This window comes from Nothobranchius furzeri, chromosome 4 (assembly GCF_043380555.1).
Source record: "Nothobranchius furzeri strain GRZ-AD chromosome 4, NfurGRZ-RIMD1, whole genome shotgun sequence".
In the NCBI taxonomy this organism is placed as follows: Eukaryota; Metazoa; Chordata; class Actinopteri; order Cyprinodontiformes; family Nothobranchiidae; genus Nothobranchius; species Nothobranchius furzeri.
The window spans coordinates 72,610,879-72,632,888 of NC_091744.1; the positions used below are offsets into that span (position 1 = coordinate 72,610,879).

The window sequence follows — 22,010 nt, forward strand, 5'->3', positions numbered from 1 at the left end:
ATCTGAGGTCAGGGCATTCATCCGTGAAGGCTTTCCCTCAGCTGTCCTTGAGCTGGAGTAAGCTAAATATTTTGGCTTCAGTCCATCTGATGTGGTTTTGTCATCGGTGTTTGCTGAAGCCTTGGAATGTTGCTGTAAATAGAAGTGTTTGGTAGTTTTCTGTCATCTGGGGTAGATTCCTGGAACAGTCATACAGTGAAAAACCTGTTTCCTTCCATGTCTGATTTAGAATTTTTTTGTCCCACTTTAATGATTCAGAACAGGAAAAAATGATATCCAAGCATCTCCTTTGATGTGTATGGAATTGAGTCCCTTATTGCTAAAACATGAATAAACTGCTTTTTCTTTTTTTTTTTTGGAAAGCCAATTAAAGAATTTAAGAACCCAGAATATCTAAAGCACCACAGGACTCACTTGGCTAAGGTCAGGTATTCAACAAAAGTAAGACATTTTAACTAATAAAATCATTAGAAAACTTTATTTTAATTCTCAGAAAATGTTTGAGTGTGACAAAAAAAAAAAGAAGTAAAAACTGATTTTCACTTTTAGGACGACAGAAAAAAGGGCTCAGTCACTAGATAACACAAGATTAGGGAAACAAAATGAGGTTGAACATTTTAAAAGTTGCTTGGGTGAATTTTGGAGAATGGTTTGAACAATACTAACTTGAATCTAACGTAACTGATACATGTTATAGGTGCATAGCGCTTGTTTTATCAATGCATTCGCAGTGGTCTCTAGTAGGAACGAATGCCTTGTACGTCGTACTCTGGAGAAAAAAGTACTGGAACTAGCAGAATCAGAGGAGAGCTGAACTCTGCAGGATTTGGAGTCTGATTTCCTTTTATTTGGACATCTCCTCTGATTGGCTAACAGCAACACAACTCTACCACTGACTGCTCTGCAACATTTGACATTTTATCTCCACTAATAACACACGCCTGGAGGATTTCTGCTGTGTGGTGGAGCTGCTATGCTAACAGTTAGCTTCTACTAATCAAGAAGTTCTCTGCTGTTTCCTGGATGCTAAGACAACGGCCTTCCTTGTCACGAGTCAGGATGTGTGAGTTCATGAATGTTAAAGTGACAGTGTGACGTTGCTGTCGGGATTTTTTAATCCTTGAGTCTCACTGTCTGGTTTCTATCAGGAGATTGGTGTAGGAGACTATTTTCATGTTCAGCCTGCATCAGAAATGGTAAAAAATGTTATCTCAGTGTTCCACACCTTAAATAAGTTTGCTTTGATGAGTTGGAGATTTTATTCCCAGCATTCCCTGAATGATTCATTTGTGCTCCTTTCCAATAATAATAATAGTAATAATAATAATAATAAAGCCCTTTATTGTCCCTCATTGGGGAAATTCTGGTGCACCAGCAGCAAAAGTTACAGGTCAGTTAAGAAAAACGGATTCACACACACACACACACGTTTTATATATATATATATATATATATATATATATATATATATATATATATATATATATATATGTAAAGAAAAAAAGAATAGAATAGAGATTGTAAATTATTTACAGCATGGATGTAGTAATGACACAAAAATATCATGTAAGATGTTTTAATAGCAGCTTGAGACTAGAGATGGAATAATGTACAATCATCCAATGTTGGACTCAGGTTTTGTGTAATGGAGGCATGAAGACCCGATCCACCGATCCATGTTAAGTTATTGTTAATTCATCATCTTCTTCATTTCACCTCAGTTTTGCCAAATCATTACAGGTTGAAAAGATAACAGGGATGTGAACTAAAACAGCAAAGATAATTTTTTCCTCTATTTCCAGGGAGTTTTGTGTTTCTCCCCCTAATGACATCAGATCTAAGTGTGGACGCCATTATTGTCATACGATGTGGACAAGCTGCTGTAAGCCTGCTCTCTGAGCTCCTTTTGTTCACAGCCGCCAGAGGAAGATGTGTCAGGGATCCACTCGGTGCAATTAATACATTCATATCCCCTGACTCATGAGGGGATTATCACCATCACCCCTGTGAGACTGCATATATTATGATAATGTTGAAATCAAAGCAAAAATGTTGTCAAGCCAAATTGTTTTTCTGGTTATTTTGAGTCAGTGTAAACATGAAAGCCTGATCCATCCATCCAATACAAAATATAAACATAGGAATGTTGCATAAACATGTTTTATATATATGATTATATATATTAGTTCATTCAGTGTGACTGCTCCCTGAAAATGCCTCATTAGCGGTCCTCTTCCAGGCTGCATTTTTAAAAACCTGTAATCAGAGCTTTACTTCTCTCCTTGTAGAATATCCAGTGTGATAGTTGCCAGGCACCTGAGTAGAGGTGAAAACCAATTACTGGTGGAGGTGTAATGTGTTTCTCTCTCTCTCTCTCTCTCTCTCTCTCTCTCTCTCTCTCTCTCTCTCTCTCTCTCTCTCTCTCTCTCTCTCTCTCTCTCTCAAACAGATTTATAAACACAAGCATTGTTTTTTATGCATTTAGATACAAAAACGTTGGTGTCATCATGAATCCGCTCTCATCCCCATTAATTAGCAGGGTGAAAAGGTCAGACCACCAGTTGGGTTGATGCTGGGTTGCTGGGTTACTTTTGCACCTTACAGAAAAACGAACATCTTTAGAGCAGAATCATTCGGAGACCAGCTTTCTTGTTTACCTGCAGCTCATCATCAACAGGAGCCTGCAATGCTCATCAAACAAACAACCAGAGACCCAATCAGCTCCCGTAGGTCTGCAAAATGATGGTTGGATGTTTCTAAATGAGGCCTATCATAAAGAATCGGCCAGCTCAGATGATCTCAAATCAAATAAACATGAAAAAATCAATAGGCAATAAAAGACTCAACATGTGACAGTTCTGCTTTCTTCAGATCTGCAGCAGCTAGATAGAAGAGCATCGTTTCGCCTAAATCGACCTTGTCTTTTGAAGAACCATCACCATGGTGAAGTGTGTCCATGCAAAAAGAGAAAAGATTAAAGTGAAGGTTACTGAAATGAAAGAAAATGGAGGATGGGCCAGCAATTAGCATGGTTCTTAAAGGGACAGTTAGGGTTTCTGTGAAAATGGTTTGAATAGTTAATCTTACCTGCAGCAGATGGCACTCGTTCTGGAGAAACAGCTCAGCATAGATGAGCACCAAAACTGTCATAGAGGTTTATGCAAATATGTTACATGGTTGTTTACATATGATTCTGTCCATATGGAAAATAGATGGTGAAACTCTAGGATTTGAAAATCCTGACAGGTCTACATCACAATGTCACTGAATGTTCATGGACTCATCCATCTTGACTCACAACGGGGAAGGCTGTTGTTGGTTTAGCGTCCAGGAGACAACAGAGAATGTCTTGGCTAGTAGCAGCTAACTGTTAGCATTAGCAACTCCACCACACAGCAGAACTTCTCCAGGCTGGTGTTATTTTGTGGAGATAAAACATCAGTGTTGCAAAGCAAACAGAGTTGCGTTGCTGTTAGTCAATCAGAGGTGAGATGTCCAAATATAAGCAAATAAGACTCCAAAAAGCTACTTTCTCCTCCAGCTGATTTTTACTTCTGGATTCAGATGCATCTGAGCTCTTTTTTTACACCCCCCAACATGAAAGCTTTAAAAGATCATTTACATACGCCACTTTGATAATTTGGAGATTTGTTTGCTCGTTGGTTTGATCAGAGTTATCTCTCAAAACAAATTCCATTCAAATAGATAAAGTAAAGGTCAGGTATGAATCGACCAGAACATTTCCACAGAGCCACACCTCAAAGATCCGAAAAAATAATCCAGATCCAGACGAGAAAAAGAAGAGCATTCTGAAATCTCTCCAAAATGTTTCACACGTGTGCACAATGTAGTCTTAATTGTTTTCAGTTTATTGTTTTATACATTTTTATGAATGTTTTATAAACATTGGCATACCCCCCCCCCCCCCCCCCCCCCCCCCCCCCAGATGGGTGCCTTTTATGATGCTTTTTTTCTGGCTGGCCCCTCCTGGACACGCGCACCTTTCTCCCAGACAGAGGGGGAGTCGAGCTGAGGCTGAGAGGACTCATGTGGCAAGTCTGTCGCCCGCAGGCTACCCTCTTGTCTCCTGCTCCAAATGCACACCTGAAGACGGATCCGAACCAGGGGGCACCTCCGTGTACTCGGTGAAAGACTCGTGCGGAATGGACGGAGGAGGGATCGGCGGAAACGAGGAGGAGAAGTACCGCGCTCTCGCCTATGACACGGCTCTCAGCACTTTGGTGGCAGTGGCCCTCTACGTGCTGCTGAAAGTCAGCCTGGACGGCTTCAGGCAGTGGCGAGCCCGCATCTCGGTGCTGATCGTGGGTTCGGGACCCGTAGGGCTGACGGCCGCGCTGGTCGCTGTCCGCTCCGGGAAGGTGCTGAAGCTGACCGTGCTGGACGAGCGCTACCGGACCGCCCTGCTCTGCCGGCCCCAGCAGATCGCCTTGGATCCCCGCAGCGTGAAGTTTCTGCTGGGACTTGGGGTGGACTTTGACAACATGGAAGGCTGCTGGCACAACGAGCATTTCTTCACCAGAATAGGCGTGTTCCAGGAGTACCTGCTGAGCATCCTGGAGCAGAAGAAGCAGAAGGTGGAAGTCAAAGTGCAGCTGGGCACCAAGGTACGTCCTCTTCATGGGTTCAGCCACACCAACAAAGAACAGCCCATTTGTGATGGAACAGAGTCTGGAGAAACATTTAAAACGGTTTGAATTGAACAATATTCCTAATTTTAATTATGTTATCAGTGGATGTGCCAAAATAAATTTATACTTCTGTAGATAACACAGCACGACTTTGCAGGGAAACAGACTGAATAAAATAAACATTTTAAAAGATTTTTTCCTCTCTAGAGGCTATAAAGAACAGAACAGACTCTCCTGGCTCTTTACTCATCTTAGATCCAACTCATAACATCACTCAGATCATTTCAGAATGATTTGCCATCCTTAAACTCTGAATATATCCATTTGAACATGAGGGAAAGCACTCAATTTACCGGTCATCTACATTCCTACTACCCTCACCTACATGATCACAAGCTTTGTGTAGTGACCAAAAGAATGAGATTGTAGATACAAGCAGCCAAAATAAGTTTTCTCCACAGGGTGTCTGAGCTCTCCCTTAGAGATAGGGTGAGAAGCTTGGTCATCTGGGAGGGGCTCAGAGTAGATCTGCTGCTCCTCCACATTTAGAGGAGCCAGTTGAGGTGGCTCGGGTATCTGGTTAGGATGCTTGCTTGACGCCTCCCTGGTGAGGTTTTCTGGGCATGTCCAACCGGGAGGAGACCCAAAGGAAGAGGCTGCTGCCCCCATGAACTGACCCCAGATAAGTGGAAATAGAATGGATGGGAAAAGAGTTGTCAGCTTCTCATTTGTCTATTTCTGGCTCAGCTTTCTCTTTTAAACCAGATGACCTGAGATTTAAAAATAAGCTTCTGGGTTGAAACACCCTGTTATGTAAACTGAATCCTTCCTACATTTTTGTGTTGGTGGGAACTAAATGGCAGAATTACAGCAAACAGATCTCCACCCAAACATATTAAAGGGGATTTTAGATGTAATCCTAATTTGATTCCAGAGGATTTATTTATTAACAGAATGAGATTTCGTGTGGGGTTTCTCTGATGCTACCACATGTTTTGACACTTGATTTTATAACACAACATTATGACACAAGCCTATACTGTATGACGATGTAACATTTAACAGATACTTTTCTTGTTATTAGGTTTTTGCTGCTCTGAGCTGCTGATTCTAATTTAGGTTGACTGTAATTAACAGGATACACATTATGAATTTATAATTAAGATCTAAATTCAGATTCTGGAGATCCAACTTTCACACCAGAACTCAAAACTCACTGTAAGTCTCAGAATCCCTAGAAAAAGGGTGAACATTCATGAATCTGTATTAATGCTGTATTAACCCTCTCAGGCTCAAAATAAGCCTTGATAAAAGGACGAACAACTAAGTCTTTCAGCGGTACGTCAGAGTTAAAAAATGCTCATGAAATACGTATGCGGAGTAACCAGGTAGATTTTAACATTGCAAATCTGCAACGCCTGCCTCCAGAGGGTTAAATTTGAGAATTTTTTTGTCAAATGCAATAAAAGCTGAGTGCTTTCATCACATTTGACATTTCAGTTTCCCTCTAATCATCGAACACAGCTGGAAAACATTTAATCCCAGATTTCTTTGATTCAACTCCTTCTGGATCTGACCCGTGATGCCTCTCTTTTTCTTCACCGCTGCCTCCGTCCTTTCTAAATCCCAACAAACCTTTGGAATAAGAGACAAGGTCAGCATATTTTTGTAACATACTTCTGTTTCACTTAGTGACTGCCAAACCTGCAATTTCTTCTTGATTAAATGAGATATCCAGCTTGAAGACAGATACTTTTATGCTCCTGGACAGAGTGCTTCAGAGGTCTAGGAATGCAGGAGGGGTCATGTAAATCACCTGTTCAACGTGGCTTAAATGGATGAGACACAGATCTCTTAGGATATGAGCTCTTACAGTACAACCCTTTTGTTCTCTCTCCCTACCAGCTTGTCTGGCTATCCTCCAACTCCCCCCCCCCCGCCCTTCCCTCTTTAAATGGACGAGAAGCTGGTGAGAGGAAGCAAACATTAGAGGAAAGTAATAAAATCTCTCGGAGATGTGTTCTGCTGTTAAGGCAAGAAGAACCAATAAAGGCCTGATTTAATATAGCTTTGGTTATATTAGGACCCGCCTGCTTCTTCCCTTAGATTATGAAACCATATTGGAAACAAAAACCTCATATCCGCTGGTCAAGATAGCATAAACAAATCTCTTGATAATAGTAAATACCATCCATGAATATAGGTCGCACAACTAGATTCCTATTGAAGATTTAGCATTCCTTTCAGGCGTGAATACCACTCACTTATTGTTATATTTAAGATTTTTTTTATTGAGACATGATAGCCTTATCACAAATCTTAAACATTTATTTAATGCTGTATTGTAAAATCTTTCTGTACTTGGAGTATATGCTGGGTATGATGCAACATCATATTTGAGCAGCTTGGTGTGATGAAATCAGCTGTGGGAGCAATTATTAGAAAGTGCAAAACAAACAAGACCACTGATAATCTCCCTCCAAAACCCCCCAGAACAAACACTGGGGGGTCTAGTGAATGACCTGCAGAGAGCTGGGACCAGTAACACACTACGCCACCAGGGACTCAAGTCCTCCAGTGCCAGACGTGTCCCTCTGCTTTAGCCAGTACACGTGCAGGCCCGTCTGAAGTTTGCTAGAGAGCATTTGGATGATCCAGAAGAGGACTGGGAGAATGTCATGTGGTGAAACGAAACCAAACTAGAACATTTTGGCAAAAACTCTACTCATCGTGTCTGGAGAAAAAAGAATGCCGAGTTGCATCCAAAGCACACAATAACTACTATAAAGCATGGGGGTGGTGTCAGGGACCGAGCAGGAAAACTCCAGGACAATGGTATAAAAAGAATATCTTCACAATTTATTTCCATAATTAACTTATCTTCTCATCATCTTCTTTCAAAAGAATTTCATGTTTGATATAATCTGTACACCCAGGATTATCTTGAAAAATATTGGCATTACAGACGGCCCTCACCTGTGACCCCTGCTCAGGGGACAGATGGCTCAGGTCAAGCCCAGAAGTCACCTGTAGAGGGAGGTGTTGTTCTTCCACCTCCTCTTCTGTCACACTTCTGATGAGACAAACATCTCGTTTCTCCTTTTCCTCAGGCCTTGAGATCCACTCTTTCAGGAGATTAATGTGGAGGACTCTGGTACTACGCCTCTCACCTGGACTACAGATTTTATAGGTCGTGGGACAAAGCTTTTGAATGACTTCATATGGTCCTTGCCACTGAGCCAAAAGCTTACGGTCTTCAGTGGGTAGTAGAACCAAAACTTTGACCTGGTTCAAAATGCCGCTCTCGAGCAGTCCTGTCATACCAGGTTTTGTTTTTGCTGGGAGACATTCATATGCTCCTGAGCCAAGGTGGTCATCTTCTCCAGCTTGTCCCTCATCTGGAGGACACATGAAACAACGTTAACAGGCTCCTTTTCAGATTTCTCCTTCTCCCACCTTTCCTTTAAAAGTGCCAGTGGTCCTCGCACGTCATGCCCAAAGAGCAACTCAAAGGGGTAAAACCCAGTAGAAGCTTGGGGTATCTCTCGATAGGCAAACAAAAGGTATGGGAGCCACTGATCCCAATCAGACCCAGCTTCACTGATGAACTTACGAAGCATGTTTTTAAGGGTCTGGCTAAATCTCTCTGTAAGACCATCAGTTTGTGGATGTTACGGCGTTGTTCTCAGCCTACGAATACCAGTCAGCTTGTACACATCCTTGAGCAACTTGGACATGAAATTGGTCCCTTGATCCATCAATATTTCTTTAGGGAACCCAACTTGTGCAAAAAACTGAACCAGGAAAAATGCAACGGTCTTGGCTTTAACAGACTTCAACGGAAACACTTCTGGTAATTTTGTGGCATAACCAGCATGAATCGGTTACCTGATTTGCTTTTCTCCACTGGGCCCACAACGTCCATCCCCAAACGTTCAAACGTTGTCGTTATGATGGGAAGAGGCTGTAGCGGAGCTCTTGCTGCGAATCTGGCTGATGTTTTTTGGCACTGAGGGCAACTCCTGCAAAAACTGGCAACATCTCTGTACAATCCCGGCCAGGAGAAGTACTGTTGGATGCGGGCTAAGGTTTTATTTTTCCCTAGGTGGCCAGCCCAAGGAATTGAATGGCCCAAAGATAAAACAGTTTCTCTGGCTGCTCTAGGTACCACAAGCTGTTTCAGTTCTCCATGTTGTCCATAAAGGATGCCATTTTGCAAACAGAATTCCTTTGCCGTCCTACCTTCTTCAGCTCCCTTAATAAGGTCAGCCAAGCCTGCATCCTGATGCTGCAGCTCAAGAATGTTGTCAGGAACTTCAAATCTTAGCTGTACCTCAGGTTCAGGTAACAGTGGACAGTGTTGTGCGTTTAAATTTGTCCCGTTTGCGCTGCCTACGAGACTTTTGTTCTTTAGTTGGGCCTGCTTCAATCTCAGCCTCAAAAAATGGTAAAGCTCTTAAACTGGGATCATCTTCTCCTGGAGCTTTCAACTGAGACCGTGTTATTGCCATATTGCACATTTTAGGATCATTAATGAAGTCAGTGAGAACTGGTAAATCATTCCCTAAGACAACAGGAAATGGTAATCTGTCCATGACACCCACATTTAATAGGTACACATGTCCTTGCACTTTCATATAGACGTCCGCTGTTGATACGGTTTTTCATCACCATGCACACAGCAGATTGGTATTGTTTCAGAGGTGCAGATGTGAGCTGGTGAGACGTACCTGCGGTGAACCAGTGAATGGGTGCTTCCTGTGTCAATCAGAGCCTTAACTTTCTGTCCATCCATCTCCACTGTGGTCTCCACCAACAGCTGGTTGGTTGGGTTTGGGACATGGTTCCCTCTGGGCACAAAACACGTCTGAGAGAGTTTAGCTGGATTTTGTGGACACACCGGTTTGGCGAGGCCTTCTTTCCCACAAAAATAACAGACAGGTTTCCGCCCCAGATTTTTTGTTTGGCTGGGAAAATATTTCTCCCTTCACATGGCTTACCAACATTTCCTGTTGGACTGGTGTTACCTGGCGCAGGGGTATAATCCTTTTTCATAGCCTTAAAAGCCCATGACTGGTTCCTTCGACGGGCTGCCACAAACGCATCTGCCAAAGAAACTGCCTCTGTTGCGTCCCTTTGATTCCGCTCCTTGATCCAAACTTGGAGTTCTGGCGATAACATTTGGAAATACTGTTCAAGGATTATTGTTTCATTAATTTCATCAGTGGTCTTACCTCTGGGTCTGACCCATTTCCCATGGAGCTCCTTTAGTCTCACAAAGAGTTCTCTGGGGGACTCATTTGGTTCAACTTGAAGAGAACGGAACCTCAGACGATAAGTCTCACTGTTTATTTCATATTTCTGCAAAATAGCAGCTTTAACATGATCATAGTCCATTGATGCATCCACATCCATACAGGTGCTGGCCAGTAAATTAGAATATCATCAAAAGGTTGAAAATATTTCAGTAATTCCATTCAAAACGTGAAACTTGTACATTATATTCATGCAATGCACACAGACCAATGTATTTCCAATGTTCATTACATTTAAATTTGATATTCATAAGTGACAACTAATGAAAACTCCAAATTTGGTATCTCAAAAAATTAGAATATTCTGAAAAGGCTGAATATAGAAGACACCTGCTGCCACTCTAATCAGCTGATTTACTCAAAACACCTGCAAAGGCCTTTAAAAGGTCCCTCAGTCTTGTTTTGAAGGCACCACAATCATGGGGAAGACTTCTGACTTAACAGCTGTCCAAAAGACAATCATTGACACCTTGCACAAGGAGGGCAAGACACAAAAGGTGATTGCTAAAGAAGCTGGCTGTTCGCAGAGCTCTGTGTCCAAGCACATTAACAGACAGGCGAAGGGACGGAAAAAATGTGGTAGAAAAAAGTGTACAAGCTCTAGGGATAACCGCACCCTGCAGAGAATTGTGACGACAAACCCATTCAAAAATGTGGGGGAGATCCACAAAGAGTGGACTGCAGCTGGAGTCAGCGCTTCAAGAACCACCACGAGGAGACTCATGAAAGACATGGGATTCAGGTGTCGCATTCCGTGTGTCAAGCCACTCTTGAACAAGAAACAGCGCAAGAAGCGTCTCGCCTGGGCCAAGGACAAAAAGGACTGGACTGATGCTGAGTGGTCCAAAGTTATGTTTTCTGATGAAAGCAAGTTCTGCATTTCCTTTGGAAATCAAGGACCCAGAGTCTGGAGGAAGAGCGGAGAAGCACAGAATCCACGTTGCATGAGGTCCAGTGTAAAGTTTCCACCGTCAGTGATGGTGTGGGGTGCCATGTCATCTGCCGGTGTTGGCCCACTCTGTTTCCTGAGGTCCAGGGTCAATGCAGCCGTCTACCAGGAAGTTTTAGAGCACTTCATGCTTCCTGCTGCTGACCAACTTTATGGGGATGCAGACTTCACCTTTCAACAGGACTTGGCACCTGCACACAGTGCCAAAACCACCAGCACCTGGTTCAAGGACCATGGTATCCCTGTCCTTGATTGGCCAGCAAACTCGCCTGACCTTAACCCCATAGAAAATCTATGGGGTATTGTGAAGCGGAGGATGCAATACGCTAGACCCAACAATGCAGAGGAGCTGAAGACGACTATCAGAGCAACCTGGGCTCTCATAACACCTGAGCAGTGCCACAGACTGATCGAGTCCATGCCACGCCGCATTACTGCAGTTATTGAGGCAAAAGGAGCCCCGACTAAGTATTGAGTGCTATACATGCACATTCTTTTCATGTTCATTCTTTTCAGTTGGCCAACATTAGAGAAACAAACATTTTTTCATTGGCCTTTAGAATATTCTAATTTTCTGAGATACCAGATTTGATGTTTTCATTGGTTGTCACCTATAAATATCAAAATTAAACGTAATAAACATCGGAAATACATTGGTCTGTGTGCATTGCATGAATATAATGTACAAGTTTCACGTTTTGAATGGAATTACTGAAATATTTTCAACCTTTTGATGATATTCTAATTTACTGGCCAGCACCTGTATGTACATAGGCACTTCTGGCTTTACCCGTCAATAGTGGAATCAATTGGAATGCCCAGTCAGATCTCGGCCATCTACATGCACATGCTATTCTTTCAAAAGTTATAAGAAAATGCTCAATGTCATCCACTTCACTTAGCTTTTGCAATTTTGGTTCTTTATAGGAAGGATGAACAGAAACTGAGTCACCTGATTTTAAACAGCGTGGTGCAGGCTCTGGTTCCACCTCATCCCAATCAGCATCCTCATGAGGCCTCTCATGGTCTGCCGGCCCCAAACCATGCTGAGAAGTGGGCGTGGTCTTGCTCTACAGGTAGCAAGCCAGCAGAGGTCTGGGCGTGAAACTCTTGCTGAAACAGACTAAACTGGTGTTGAAGATCTTTAAATCTTTGATCCTGGCGTGTAATCTCCTTCTCCCACTGTACCTCACGGGCTTCCTGTTGTCCAATGTGAGCTTGAAGGATGCCAGCCAGGTCTGATATTGTTGGCTCTCTGCCATGATCCTCCTCTTCAGCAGCAGCTCCACAGCCCTCACTCCCATCCTCTGTCTGTGCTTCTCTATTTAAAGGGGCTGACTTGATTTTACCAGATTTGGTTCCCTTCATTTTAGATTTGTCAGGAATATATATATATATATATATATATATATATATATGTATATATGTGTGTATATATATATATATATATATATATATATATATATATATATATATATATATATATATATATATTGGGCGAATCTATTTACCAATGTCCTTTAACTGGAAGATCCCACCTCTGCCACCAACTGTCAGGGACCGAGCAGTAAAACTCCAGGACAATGGTATAAAAAGAATATCTTCACAATTTATTTCCATAAATAATTAACCAAAATCAAAACAAAAACGGGCCCAAAGGAAAAAAACTGGCCACGGAAATAACCTTAACTAAAAGCAACAAGCAAGACTGGCCAAAAGCTGAGACACACAGGGGAATTTATACACGAAGGCTAGCCTACAGACAACGAAGAGGGGAGAGACAGGGGAACCACTAAGACAAACAGTAAATAAACCTAGGAAACTAAGTCAACAGAGTATAACTACCACAAAAGTTTAACTAATACCTCCTAACAACATCTGGTAAACTCAATTAGAGCTTCAGAACTTCTGGTTTCTGGTTTCTTCATGATCAAGTCCCCTGCTTCCAGGAGCCAGATGGAATGTTCCACTTCCTGCCTGGAGTTACACGGGGAGTGTCCTCGCTCTCTGCCAGTTCATCCAGTCTCAGCAGAATACAAATGAAAATAGTTAATGATCAAATAAACCATGTATAAGATAAATTACTAAATGTGTGCACCCATTAGTAAACATCTTACAATCTTGCAACAAAATGAAATAAACCAGCGTGTGGAAAAAATATTTAAATAATACTAACACTGAGAAATGGCTGGAGGAACCTCCACAGGTGGAAACATCATGCTTTGGGGCTTTTTATCTGCAACGTGACCAGGATGACTGACCCGTGTAAAGGAAAGAATGAACAGAGACATGTCTCGTCAGATTTTGAGTGAAAACCTCCTTCCATCAGCAAGGGCATTGAAGATGATACACGGCTGGGTCTTTCAGTATGACCGTGATCCCAAACACACCGCCCGGGTAACAAAGGAGTGGCTTCATAAGAAGCATTTCAAGATCCCAGAGTGGCTTAGTCAGTCTCTAAAATTGTGGGGATCTTCTGCCATCTTGTGGAGACCCCCTTGGGGTCTTGGACCCCAGCTTGGGAACCACTGCTCTAGAGAAGATCTGCGTGGAGGAAAGGGCCAAAATACCAGCAAAAGTGTGTGAATACCTTGTGAAGACTTACAGAAAACCTTTGACCTCTGTCATTGCCAACAAAGATATGTAACAAAGTATTCAAATGGACTTTGTTTATTGACCAAATACTTTTTTTCTACCATAATTTACAAATAAATCCTTAAAAATCAGACAGTGTGAAGTTCTGGGATTTCTCTTCTCATATTGTCTCTCATAGATGAGGTGCACCTATGATGAAAAGTGCAGGCCTCGCTCATCTTTTGAAGTGGGAGAACTTGCACAGGTGGTGGATGACTACATACTTTTTTAAAAGTTTCATTCAAATCCATCCTGTGGTTCTTTTAGGTACCCCCCCCCCCCCAAAAAAAAAATAGAAAAGAAATACACTGACATACAAAAAAAACCATTATCATCCACACTCTAACAAATAAAATGTTGAATTTACAAGTTATGTCAACTGGTTCCACCAAACGTAGTTGCTTAAAGGTAAAGAGTAATATACATTTACTTCTAACATAACAGTGTATAATCATGTATGTTACGTTTACATTTAAGCTACTTGGTTGAGTAAATTCAACATTTGCTTTTAAGAGTCAGACGATAATAATAAAAGAAAATATTTCTCATGTTTCTGAGAAATGATGTTCAGCTGATTTTTTAAATATTCTGTATGGATTTACTGTTATAAAGTACATTTTCTCTGTGTTTTAGTTCACAGAGGAGTACCTCCAGCGGATTCCACACAGCGACTGGCCACGTGTGATTGTGGTGGCCGATGGCTCCTGTGGGGACTCCTGCTCCGTGTTGGGAATCAGCTCCGACTACACCATGGAGTCCTGCCACGCCTTCGGAGCAAATGCCACCATAGAGAGACTGGACCAGAGACAGGTCAGCAAACACATGGGAACGTGTGCATAAAACAACTGGAACAAAAACCAGACAGCTGGTGGAAGCAGCTGCACCGTAACTGGATAAAATCATTAGGATAATAAAGATAGAGCCGGATGTGAACGCGAGTGTGTGTGATGCGTTTAGTCGCTTGCAAATTGAGTCAATAATCGTGTGGCTGTCTGTGAAGCACACTTATAATGAAGGCAGATGTATTTGCCTTCCTCATACAGAAAATCTGAGCAGACGGAGATGTGGAGCGCTAACACCCGACCCTTGTGAACAGATTTCAGGAGTCTGCTGGGTCTCGTCCGCATCGGATCCATGTAGTCTTTGAATTTGAAAAGAACAGCTGCTGGTGATGTTTAAAACGCCAGCGAATTTCATTTGTCTGCTCCTGAGGCTGCACGAGTCATGAGATCTTAGCCGTGCAAAAAAGGTTCGACTCATAGAAAGTTGACTCAAGAATCTACAGTGGCAACACAGAGGGCTGCTCAAGGCAGAAATAAACAGGTCAAGGTGAAAGGCTTCAGGCTGACATCAAACCAACACAAGCCTAAACATTCACACCACGTCCTCTTTGGCAGCTGCATGGCTGCCTTTCATAGGCCGCTGTCCTCCGTCTGTTTCCTGTGGTGATTGAATTTTCTTCCCAGGATCTGACCTGGCCCTTCTTACTGTCCCTTCCTCCTCCTTCTCCTCCTCATCGTCATCATAGCCCAGTTTCTGCACTCTTATCTCAGATGTTTTTATGTCCCTGAAGAAAAAGACAGTTGATAAATGTTGTCTTGAGGGAGAGTGATTAGTTACTACAAGGTTGCGGCGCTGAATAAGAATCAAGCTATTTTCGATCTTCCCCCGGCTGACATTAGGCTTGCAGTAATGACTTTCTGAAATGTTTTATCTCCTTTTCTCTTTGTCAATGCCACCTTTAGGTGCCCACTCCTGAGATCCGTGCACACAGCCTCTATTTTGACCTGTCTGCATATGGAGTGGAGGCTCTCAGAGAGCACAAAAACCCAACAGCCAAGCCCTGCTTCCATCTGAAGATCTATGGCACCTTCAGGAACCGGTACATGGCCCTCGTCTGCCCTGCTTCGGACACTAAAATGGTTCGCTACCTCAGGCAAACCGCAAACTCCTGTGTAAGATTTTTCTTCCTTGCATCCTGCGAACCAGCAGCACTTTCTGCAGGCTAGTGCACAGCCAAATACACTGTTTACGAGTTTATGATTAAGAGTGTGTGACGCAGCTTTAGAGAAGACCTCCAACACGTGTGTTTTTGAATTTACAAACCGTTGCCTCTGTCACACATTGCTGCTCAGTGGATGACTTTACTGACTTCAAGTCAGCTGATTTTCACGCTGAGTGCCTGCAGGCACAGCCGATGGGGCTGTTGCAGTCCATGCAGGTATGAGGAGAGTCCTTCCGTGGAGCACTTGTTGCTATGTGGGTGGCCATTCAAATGCACTGTTACTTGGTAACAGTTGACTGTGTAAGTATGGGTCGAAGAAGAGCAGATTTGAGCAGAGAGAAAGCTACGAGTTGATTCAAAGGCACACAGCGTGAGTCAGTGGATGTGTTTCATATCCCCGTCTGTAAGCAGCAGCCGCCAGGCGCAGCTAATCAGACTCGCTTTGATTGGCTGGTCATTAACGAGCGTGGAGCACTTCTCAAAAGGGGTGATTTTCAGAAGGTTATTATTATTATTTTTTGTGCAAGAGGAAAACATCTTAAATACGTGCCGGTAGTCTTAGGAGAGGGTGTCCCAGCCTGTGCACTTTGAGGTTCCAGGTAATTCTAACAGTGCAATAAAAAAAGGCTTAAGTTTTAAATTGAAAACAGAAAAATGTTCCTAAAACATTTCCTAAAAAAGCCTCAGATCTGTTTGAATTCGCAAAGGTTCATAAATGTAAAAACATCATATAAATAGATAAAACCTCATTTCATCTGTCAACCTCAGACACAGAGAGGTCATTTTGGATTTTCTCAGCCTCAGCAGATAAACATCTCATGGCGACCGAGTCAAACAGGAACTTTAAATGATTAATGAATATTTACAAGTCAAAAGTGGAGCAATTCATCAGAGCTTGGTTCAGATTCAGGTTAAGAGACAGAGAAATTGTCTAAAATTACTAAATGATCACTTATTATTATCAGTACTAGATGTATGTGTACTTTTCTACTTCGAGTAAAGTGATTTCTGACTTTTATTTGCTGTTTCCCAGATAATGAAGAATATTTTTCATCACTCCTTCAATGCTTATAAGGCAGACATAGAGCCTCGTCTGAATGACGTGACGCTCCACCATATGCAGTGCAGCTGGCGTCTCTTTGAGATCCAGCTGTCACACAGACGCATCAGCGCTGCCTACATCGAGGGGGACAACGTTGCTGTCATCGTAGAGGGCGAAGCAGCACGGGTCCTCAATTTTGACACAGGTTAAAAAAAAATATATATATATATATACCGTTATTGTATTGCAGAAGATTGTGAAGGAATGGAGTTTAGATTCAAAGAAATGGTGACTTATTTTCTTTCCTCCTCCAGGGTTTGGGGTTAATCTGGGTATGCGAGGCCTGGAGTCTGTGGGGACGTTCATTTACCGGACAGCCACCGCCGTAGACCAGAATGATATTTTAGAGGCTCTGTCTGCTAAGATGAACCACTCCAGACAGGTGGCAGAGGCCTTCAGGCAGACAGGACTGGCCGAGTCAATGTATGAATGAAAGAGTGACTGGTCACCGCCACCTACTGGAAAGCAGCTGATTTGAGACTGAGCTGAGCGGCGGTGATTGAAAAAGTGAATATTCTCTAATATGAAGAATTTCTCAATTTCAGAAATAAAACATGACAATCAGTCTCGTATAGCTGCAGGAAATCTGTTTAAATCATGAAATTGTATACAGGAATCTGAAGGAAATCTTGAAAAATCTGCATCTGTATTTTCCTCCCTAAATTACCCTGATTGTGCTTCAAAGCGTGCCATGTGTGCTTAGGAGCTGCAGCATCCTCAGCTGAGGAATGTGAGAGCTGTGGTTCAACAACAAAAACACAAACAGGAAGGGAAGGAGCAGCTGTTCCTGAGTGTTTTCATTGTGTGTCCGTGCGTGCGTGTGTGTGCGCGAGTGTGTGCATATGTGTGTGTGTGCATATGTGTGTGTGTGTGTGTGCATATGTGTGTGAGTGCATATGTGTGTGTGTGCATATGTGTGTGTGTGTGTGTGTGTGTGTGTGTCTGTGTGTGCATGTGTGTGTGTGTGTGTGTGTGTGTGTGTGTGTGTGTGTATGTGTGTGTGTGTGTGTGTGTGTGTGTGTGTGTGCATATGTGTGTGAGTGCATATGTGTGTGTGTGTGTGTGTGCATATGTGTGTGTGTGTGTCTGTGTGTGCGTGTGTGTGTGTGTGTGTGTCTGTGTGTGCGTGTGTGTGTGTGTGTGTGTGTGTGTGTGGGTGAGTTTGCTAAACTGGCTCATTTCTGCTGTCTTGTAAATAACAAATTTGTCATATAAAAGGGAAAAAATGTATTTTGTTAAGTATTTTGTATATTTTAGTCCAGAGGATGTAAAACGTCTCGATGATGGTGATGATGATGATGATGATGTGGTTAAAGTGCTAATAAAACTGGTGGCTGTTGTTTGCGTGGGCCTACTTTAACCCTTAACATCCACAACAAGGAAAAAAAACTGTAATTTAATTTAATTTTTTGCATTTATTATTCATTTGTAGTACTATGGCTAAATTTTAATTTTATATTTCGAAATTTATGTTATAATATTGTAAGAATAGGTATTTTAATCCCCATTTTAAGATACTTTTTGGTTCAGAATATTGTTTGCATTATTAAACACAGCGTCGTTTGCAGAGAGATAATATAATAATATTTTACAGCATGCCCCCAATGCAGACAAAATGTGCTTTGGGTAAGTAGGGATCAAATCCACTCACATTGCATCTAAAAGGGTAACTTTAAAACAATTTAACTCATAACTCAGTGAAAGTGGAGACAAATATGTAGAAATCAATGAACTCATTCATGTTAAAAATTTAATATAAAAGATTTTTTACATTGTTTGTTCTATAACTTCAAAAGTGGAGACTCTTGTTGTAAACTGTCAATTTAAACTATATGAAATTAAATAAAGTAAACAAAACCAACGTAAAATAAGAATGGAACAAAACAAGGTAAAATAAAATAAAATACCCTTTAACTAGCTGTGATTTTTGGTCAAACAAGCAGACTCATAAAACATAACTCTACAATCAGTGCCATATAAAAGCTAAATGAGATGACTGCACACAAAAAACTAGTAAAAGCAAAAATAAATAATGTTTCAGAATCCTAAGCTCGACCATAACTTCTTTTTTTTCTTGATCCTGGTTATTGCATGGTCTGTGAGGCTGACTGATGAACTGTCACTGACCTCTAGTGGTACAGCAGAACTCGTGTTCACAGGAAACATTATCAATAAGACGATGTTTATCAGTTCTTTTGACTTTTTAAGAAAATAACCATTAAAGCCCTCTTATGGTTAACCTTTGAATTAGTGCATTAACTGAACACACTTATTATAGTAATGTAACATAAGTGGGGTGAGGTCTACAAGTAATTATTCACAAAAATCAGGTTTTAATGACAATAATTAGATCATTATTGCATGCTCATCCATTAATTCTTCTGAATATCACAATAGCACAAACTTCCACTTGAATTGAGGGATAAATATTTCAGGCTTTTGTTTTTAACACTCAAAATAAATTATTGTGAGTTTACAAAATAAATTGTTCATATGTTGTCAGATTCTGATTGTTGACTCTTGATGATAAATTCATCAAATCTTTCCAAGATTTTGGGCAGATGTGGGAATAAAGTGCAACAAAACAGTAAGAGGCAAATTCTTGTAGGATTGTAAAATTTGTTCAGATAGAAGAATTTTTAACACCTAAACTTATTAAAGTAAAAATTTAGGCTACCAATAAAGCTGCAAAAACATAACAAAGATTGAATTTCATCATTGTCTCCGTCATCGAGTGTATTTACACAGCACCTTCCACCACCCAGAGGCCCAAGGTGCCGTACACTAACACGGTCAAACAAGTACAATAAAACAGGAACAAGATAAAAATAGATATAATAAAGATAAAAAGATAAACATAGATAAAATGAAGACAAGATACTTGAAGAAAACCAATCAAAAGATGAAAAATAAATAACTACTGTACATCTAATGAAACCAAGTTTAACTACAAAAACTCAAGGGAACTGATGACTGACCAAGAAACACAATAAAACCTGATCAGTAAAACCGATAACACTGTGTTTTAATCCCCTCAGGCTCAAAATGAGTTTTGATAAAAGGACGAACATCTAAGTCCTTCAGAGGTACTCCTGAGTTAAAAAATGCTCATGAAATACGTATGTGGACTAACCAGGTAGGTAGGTTTTAATGGTGCAGTTCTGCTGCGCCTGCCACCAGAGGGTTAAGTGAGACTTGATGGACTGGAGGGATGGTGCCTGCTTCACAAACAAAGGTAATGCATTCCAGAGGTTAGAGGCAAGAAAATCCACAGTTGTCTCTACCCTTGTATCTAGAGCGTGCCACTTCAAAGAACTCTGTCAGGAGAACACGAGGCCCGCGAGGGGGCGTACCTCGTTGCAGAGAAGCACAAAGGCGCAGTGCCCTGTAGGGCCCATTAAAATATATGGAGCATATCCTGACATAACCGGTACTCAACTGGGAGCCAGTAAAGATGAGTCAACACCGGAGTGATGCAGTCCCTCTTTCTTGAACCAGTCAGGAAACGTGCAACAGAGTTCTGAACATGCTGAAGGCGGGCAATTGCACCCAAACTCACATCAGCATACACACGAATGCAACAGTCAAGGCAAGACAGTACGAACACATGTAGAACATTGACAGCAATCCATCAAAGCTGAAAGAAACAGGAACTGGAATTATCCAGATAAGATTGCAGCCACTGGAGGGCCGAGCCTGTAATCCCAACCCAGTGCTGCAACAAATACACAAGTTTTTTGTGGTCGACTGTATCAATAGCTGCCAGTGTAACATTTATTGTTTGAAAAGAGTTTACAGGTTTCATTTTATTAATTTGGTTTGGAAAATAAAACACAGAGAAGTTTACCCACTAGCATCCTAAGTTTTGATCTGTTATCAATAAAGGTGACAGAGATCTATTAAACTCCTCTGCACCAAAGTGTGTAAACCACAAAGCAAACAGACAACTTAAGACCCTCCTTCCCAAAGCTATTTCCTTCGTCTAATTAAAAAAGTCATCCCTTGGCTTCGCCTTCCAAGGTCAATAGTCTGGACCTCTGACCCAGGCCCTGCTGTAGTGCAAGGCCTTTCATTAGATTAAACACAATAACGAGAAAATCTTTTATCTTTGCATATAATTAAAGCTGGGATGAAGGACAACTCAATCGATGATGTGGAGCGACAGGTTTGTAAATGAATTAGATCTGCCAATGGGGTCTTGGCTGCAATCGATGACAAATGTTAAGCAGGAAGTGCTGCAGAAACAAGGTCCAAACAAACACTGGATTATGAAATCCTCTTTGTTTTGGCTGTAAAATGCGCTGTTTGATATGACAAATGTTCTGAGGTATTTTAAAACTGCTGAATATTTGTGCATGATGTTCAGAAATTCAAACACATTTTAATAGCATCAACTGACCACAAGAGGGCAGTGTTGCTCTTTGAAACATCTGCAGGATTATTTTCATGCCGTCTGCAGAGTCATAACACAAATTGGATTAAAGCAAACCCATGAAGTATGATTTTGTGCTTTCTATCACACTTAATGCTTCTTATAACCAAAGCAAAACACATTTACTCTCTCAGCCTGCCCACCACCTTCAGCTGACCAGGTCCTGTTTCTTTTGGTAAAATAGTTGATGAAAGTGTTTCATCTCACTATACGGTGAGTTTCAAATTTGGAGAACCAACAGACAGAGGAGGAAAGTTGACCAGCTGGTCTGGTTTGGAGGAGAAAGGAAAGGATGTGAGTATTGACAAACCCTCAGCTGCTTTCTGACACACAGACAGGAAGTCACTGTCACATGACTCAAATATTGGCATCTTGTCCGATCGCACAGAGGGCTTCTTATGTTTGCTGCCAGCGCAAATACAGACCGAATCATTCACACACACACACACACACACACACACACACACACACACACACACACACACACACACACACACACACACACACACACACACACACACACAGTGGGTTTGAGCAAAGCTGAGAATAGAAATGTTAATAGTTATCTAAAAAACGGGGTGTACTTATTGGTGAATGCCAAATCATTATTCTTGTATTTGCACCGGCTGAACAGAGTGAGCTGAACGCTGCAGCTGGATGTCTACCTAACTAAATTGTCTGCTGAACAATTATCAGTCCCCCCATCAGTTCTGCTCCTCTCTGTCCCATCACACTCACAGTCAATTTCCCCAAACTGTCAAAGCTAATAATTGGGCCTCTCTGTCAGGAAGGAAATCAGGCCCGCTGTTTTAACTAAAACACACATCCTTCACCCCCTTAATCCCCCCCCCCCTCTTTCCTTCCTCCTTCTGTTTCCTGATCACCCCGCTCTCCTAATACAGTGGGAATCAGCTCTCCAGATAG

The 22,010-nt window shown here is 41.7% G+C and overlaps 1 protein-coding gene across 1 annotated transcript; it reads left to right on the plus strand.

The window, feature by feature from the left end:
- The first annotated feature begins 3,947 nt into the window (after positions 1-3,947).
- Positions 3,948-18,241, plus strand: si:dkey-234i14.6 (uncharacterized). Its single transcript, XM_015964706.3, has 5 exons — positions 3,948-4,625; positions 14,181-14,357; positions 15,293-15,502; positions 16,586-16,799; positions 16,909-18,241. The coding sequence occupies exons 1-5, from the start codon at positions 3,960-3,962 to the stop codon at positions 17,085-17,087; spliced, it is 1,446 nt and encodes a 481-aa protein (XP_015820192.3). The 5' UTR covers positions 3,948-3,959; the 3' UTR covers positions 17,088-18,241.
- Positions 18,242-22,010: the final 3,769 nt, after the last annotated feature.